The 5,648-nt window shown below is 46.6% G+C and overlaps 1 protein-coding gene across 1 annotated transcript; it reads left to right on the top strand.

Annotated features, from left to right (window-relative positions):
* The first annotated feature begins 2,819 nt into the window (after positions 1-2,819).
* On the top strand, positions 2,820-5,160 carry CARTPT (CART prepropeptide). Its single transcript, XM_006169502.3, has 3 exons — positions 2,820-3,243; positions 3,671-3,754; positions 4,623-5,160. The coding sequence occupies exons 1-3, from the start codon at positions 3,085-3,087 to the stop codon at positions 4,728-4,730; spliced, it is 351 nt and encodes a 116-aa protein (XP_006169564.1). The 5' UTR covers positions 2,820-3,084; the 3' UTR covers positions 4,731-5,160.
* Positions 5,161-5,648: the final 488 nt, after the last annotated feature.

The raw sequence follows: 5,648 nt of genomic DNA, 5'->3' as shown, positions 1-5,648 counted from the left end.
CCTGAATTTCTTTACAGGATTATCTGTGAGTCCTTTTCCCAGCCCCTCATCTCAATGTAGTGCTCTCCTTACATGAAGATAATATCAACCCAACACCAGCAGGATTTGAAGTTTTGTTATTTTTCTGATAGAAGTGGCACAAAAGGAACACTATTACTTGTGTCTAGATAGAACAAAATTTGAGATCAACTATTTCACTGTGAATATTCACATCCTGGTGGAAGGATGGGCTAAAATTATTCAGAGTCAGTTTTCTTCTGAACCTTATAATATGTCAAAGATCACTAGAGATGGATTTTGCAGAATGCCAATATGCCTCTGTAAGGTTTAAATAGTAAAATGTGCCTCTGAAATTTTGTCATATTGAATCAAAAATTATGGCAGAGCTGGGGAAGGTGTTAGATACATTTCCAAGTTGGATTTACCCCACAGCAAAATATTTTGAGGCTGTTAATATGTGTGTTATTCATCAGAAAAGATGTAATTTCTTGAATTGCTTCCCAGTGTGTATTTGAGTAGTAATTAGATATTTGATTATTGAAGTACCAGACATGTGTTACCTATTACAATTTAAATACCCACATGTCTGTGAAGCAGTAAGTTTGTGGAAGAATAAATGGGTAGGTACTTAGACTGAATAGTCAGGGACATTTAAACTGAGATTTAAGTGATGAGAAGCAGGGAGCCATTTGGTTGCAGGAAGACCTTTCCAGGTAATGTAAGTGCAAAGACATCAAAGTAGGAGTGAGACTAAGCTAATAAAGAATCAGAAAGATTGGTAAAACTGGAGAAGGGTCTAGGAAGAATGGTAGAGCAGGAGGTGGAGGTGAGGTGCAGGTCGTGTAATATCTTGTAAGTCAAGGTGAGGAATTTAGATTCAGTGTTTAGTAAGGTGAGAAGACCTTCATGTATTTTAAGGGGGAAAACCACTGTGGCTGGATGCAAATTAAAGATTAGGCAAAGATTAGGAGAAGATGGAGTAGAGTTTAAGAAGTAGATACTAAATCAGGTGGGTAGCTATCCAGAATTGGGTTGTAGTAATGAGGGTGGAGAAGAGTGACAGGATTTAGGAGCAGTTGAGAGACAGGGAATGTAGTGAAGGAAGAAGTCAGGTGGGCAAGCAGATGGGACAGATGGGCTAGGTCTCTAGGTCTAAGAGGGAAAGCATAACTTCTCCTACAGTAACTTTCCTTTGCATCATGTAGTGAGGACCCTCACGTTGAATAAAAAAGAATACATTGGGGCCAGCAGGTGGTATAGTGATTAAGATGCTGGACTCCCATGTGGCTGACCACGGTTCAAGTTCTGGATCTGGCAGCTTGAAAATCACACCAGGCGCATGTACATGTGCCCAAAATCCTGAGAGGAGAATGGAGGACAAAGGATTGCTGCCACCTTTCCCTGCAGGATGATTTCTCACATTCCCCTTCTTTGTCTCTCTCTGGCAAGCTCACAGTCCTATGGCAAAAACCTATAAAGGGGGCCAGCATGTGGTGTGGTTAAGGCACTGAACTCCCACACAGTTGACAATGGTTCGAGTCCCAGACCTGGTAGCTTGCTTTCTCACTTTCCCTTTCTCTCTGTCTCTTTCTGGTCAAATTAAAAAATAATAATAATAAATAAAATTAAATAAAATAATTTTTAAAAACTAAAAAAAACAAACAAACCCAAAACACATTGTCTTTACAAGTCAGTGAGGGTCTTTGACTCTAATCTCCTCAAGTATTTCTGCAACCAGGAAGCTATATTTCCCCTCGCCTTGCTTTACCTTGTTTCTAAATAAGCTTCTTAGGTAGCAGGGTGGGTTGTGGGGAGATGACAGGGTGCATGGTGGGAAAGTGTGAGCTCTAGAGATGTTGGAATCCCCTTCCCCACTGAGAAAAAGACAAGATACTGCACACAGTACCAGAGTAGTTCAAAGGGGGAAGGATGTGGAGCTTAGTGTTGCGCCAAGGAGTTTTACCTACCTCATCTCTTATTTTATCCTCCTAATAATTTTGTGAAGTACATTTGATTTTAAATTGGCATAGGGCACACGTGCATGCTTAGAGAGAGAGAGAGAGAGAGAGAAAGAGAGATTTATAGAGTTCCGCACCCCAGAGTCCTTACTCTGCAATCTACTCCAGTTTTAGCCACATCCCAACCCCCGAATCACCCAGATCCCTCCACACTCTCCCTTACTCAGGGAGGTCCCACACAAGCACCTACACCCTCTGGATGTGCGGGGAGGTCCCAGACCAACCTAAGACCTTTCTATGTGGTTCCAGTTGTGTTACTACAGCCTGACCTTTGAACAGGGTACATCTTTTAAGTCTCGGTTTTACAGAAGAAAAAGCTGAGGATCAGAGAGGTTACTTTGTTCAAAATCATACAGCTCATACATGGTGGAGCCAGGACTGGAACCAGAGTATGGTTCTTTGCTCTCCCTATGTCCTGCTAAATCGAGGTGAGTCTGTTTTCCTTTCTTTTCATTATTACCACATTGATTCCATCAAAGAACCTGTCTTGGGGAGGACCACGATTTCTCTTTCTTCTATGTACTGTGTTTGCCTCCCCTTTACCCACAGAATGCCTAGTAAGGTGCTCAATAAACATGCCTGTCTGGAAGCACCATCCCCCTTTTGCTGGTGAGATGAGGGACAAGGCTGGCCCAGCGAGGTGGACGGCTGCTGCCACCCCACCGCGGTTAGATGGTGGAAAGCGACTCTCTGACTGCATTGCCTCGAAGACTTTTTCCGTTTCTTAGGCCGCTTCCGCTCCGCATCTCTCACCCGTTGCCCCTCGGCTTCAGTTCCAGCCCCTGGGGGAGCGTCCCTGACCGCGGGGCTAACAACATTTGGGGGCGAGGGGTCCTGTTCCGTGCGCTCTAGCCCATCTGTGCGCAGAGCCTCGTTCCCAGGCGCCTGGAGCCCGGCGGGCATTGACGTCAAGCGGCGGCGGAGCGCTGCCTACAGACGGTTGACCTGGGCCCTCCTCCACAGCCCCCTTCCTTCCTCGCCTCCTCCCTCTTCCCAGCGCCCGGGCTCTGGCTCGCTATAAAAGGCGGGACCGCGGTGTTCCCCAACAACAACGAATTTCAGCACCATGGAGAGCCCCCGCTTGCGGTTGCTGCCCTTCCTGGGAGCCGCCTTGCTGCTGATGCTACCTCTGCTGGGCGCCCGTGCCCAGGAAGACGCCGAGCTCCAGCCCCGAGCCCTGGACATCTACTCCGCTGTGGAGGACGCCTCCCACGAGAAGGAGCTGGTCAGTATTCCCCTCGCCCCGGACTCCCCTGGACTGCTGCGCAGTCCCTTTCTTGCACGCGTCCCTCGTTCCCCGACCCATCCTCTTTTCCATCCCCAGAGTAGGGAGCGGGGAGCTGAGCGCAAAGCCCAGGTACCTGTTGCCATCCGAAGATCGCCTGGAGCCCACGGGCTCCGGGCAGTCTGTAGGGCGAATCCCTCATCCCAGCCCTTCTGAGCAACGCGAGCCTCACTGGCTCCGGGATCTGCAGTCGCTCAGTACCTGGGACAGCGCTCGCTAAGTTTCTGCCCTTCGAAAGTCCCTTTTGTCCTCGGAGTCCAGCCTCTGAGTGTGTGGTTCCAGACTCTTAACTGGGGCTGGAAGTGAGCACCTGGGCTGGGCTCGTAGCCAAGGCAACAACTTCGGGCTCCGGGGTGGTGTGTTGCAGATCGAAGCGCTGCAGGAAGTCTTGAAGAAACTGAAGAGTAAACGTATTCCGATCTATGAGAAGAAGTATGGTCAAGTCCCCATGGTAAGGCTTTGGGGTCACCCCCTTTCCATGTCCTTCCCAAAGAAAACACACTCCCTTGAATCTTACGCACGACCTTCTCCCTAGGATGTGGCTACTAACTAGGTAATGAAGTTGCAGCGTACTGGGAGCTCCCCTTTTTTTGCCCGGCAGGTCCCTTGGTCAGTGAGGGCAAAGGTTTGGCTGGTATTTGGAGGCTTAAACAGTCGTGCTAAGGATCAGCTCTAGGATCTGTGTTGGAAGGAGCATTGCCTGGGGATGAGCTTTTAGGTCCGCCTCAGGCAGAATTCTGAACTGGAAGAGCCAGTCTTTCAACCCAGACTGAAGGTCTACTCAGTCTTTGCCCCTCTGACGGGTTCCTACCTCCTAGAGACCAACCGATATTTTCTGTTTTAAGCCTAAGTTTGAGAACTAAAATTCTTGATTCAGAGCTGGTCACTTTCCTTGGATAACTCTGGGTAAAATACACTACACACACACACACAGACGCACACGCACACACATCTTTCTTTTTGGAATGAGGAAAGTGGGAAAGTCAGAAATGGACTGTAAGGAAGTACAGATCTATTGTTTATTTCTTAGAAAAAGAGTCTGGCTGATATTCTTCCTTTGGATGAGCGAGAAAAGGAGTCAGGATATGATTTCCTCCACCTCACCCAAAGGTGAGGGGAGTAATTTACATTTCTTTAAACATGTCCTTTGATGGCAATCATCAGCATAAGGCTCCGTGTTTCCAGCCTAACCGCACTTAGACCTCTGGTGTTGGTGATGGGGTCTAATCATCCCCGTCGAGTGGTGGACGTTGGGGAGGCTTGCCTGCTGGGACCTGGGTTTGCTCCTGCCTGATGACCGCACATCGTGTTGTTTGCAGTGCGACGCAGGTGAGCAGTGTGCGGTGCGAAAAGGAGCAAGGATTGGGAAGCTGTGTGACTGTCCCCGAGGAACCACCTGCAATTCCTTTCTCCTGAAGTGCTTATGAAGTGGTGTCCGTCCTCCTCCATCTGTCTCATGCTCCTTACTTTCCCTGAGAGGGCCAGACTTTATCCCTGAAGTCTGGCTTTAGCAACAAATAAAGTTTGCATTTTTCTCTGAGAACAAAGGGGCTCTTTTTCTGCTGTTTCAAAATAAAAGAACACATTAGCTGTTACTATGTGAAGGATAATGTCTTAGGGTGCCGATACGTGTGCAAAGTATTCTTTTCTTACTTCATTTGACAAACTCTTGTGTACCTTTGTGTAAAAAAGGGGAAGCTTGCTTTGAAAATTGTATTTTTGTATGTGGCATGGCAGAATAAAAATTAGATCTAGTTAGTCTTGGTAGATGACATTTCAACCCAGAAAATAAATCACCCTAGGCAACACAACTTAAGGCATGTACAAATTATACATAATAAAATGTTTTTAATAATTGCTTAGAGTGCTCTGTGGTTTCTACGTAAGTAATTTAAGTAGAATGGATGAGATTAATCATGTGTTGTTTTCAAAGAGAAATATTTTAAAAATAGCAGTCTCTTGGTAGTATGGCATCTTAGCTCCCAGGAGTTTTGACATTAATTAGGAATTTGCCACACCAGCTTCAGTATACTATAGTTTCCTTTGATAGCAATGGTGTGGGCTCTGCGTGTGTGTGTGTGAGTGAGTGTGTGTGTATGAGAGAGAAAAAGACAGATGATGGAGACGGTTGGAGTTGATATAATTTGATTAAAGCTTTACCTAGCTAGATTTCTTAATTTTAATAGTGAGAACATCAAAAGAGAAATCGTTTCACACTTTAACCACATTAAAAGCAATTTGAGGGACCAGCAGTTAGCGTAATGGCTATGTCGCTGGACTCCCACGTAGTCGACCGTGGTTCGAGTCCCGGACCTGGTGGCTTAAATTCATGCTGGGCACATGTG

The sequence above is a fragment of the Tupaia chinensis genome, unplaced genomic scaffold (assembly GCF_000334495.1).
Source record: "Tupaia chinensis unplaced genomic scaffold, TupChi_1.0 Scaffold147123_1, whole genome shotgun sequence".
Classification (NCBI taxonomy): Eukaryota; Metazoa; Chordata; class Mammalia; order Scandentia; family Tupaiidae; genus Tupaia; species Tupaia belangeri.
Note: the sequence above shows the minus strand (reverse complement) of the source record. Positions and strands in the feature narration are given on the sequence as shown.

Coding starts and splice junctions, on each gene's coding strand:
- CARTPT (XM_006169502.3), top strand. CDS start 3,085: ATGGAGAGCCCCCGCTTGCGGTTGCTGCCCTTCCTGGGAGCCGCCTTG. Junction 3,244..3,670: donor CCTCCCACGAGAAGGAGCTG/GTCAGTATTCCC, acceptor GGTGTGTTGCAG/ATCGAAGCGCTGCAGGAAGT. Junction 3,755..4,622: donor AGTATGGTCAAGTCCCCATG/GTAAGGCTTTGG, acceptor TGTTGTTTGCAG/TGCGACGCAGGTGAGCAGTG.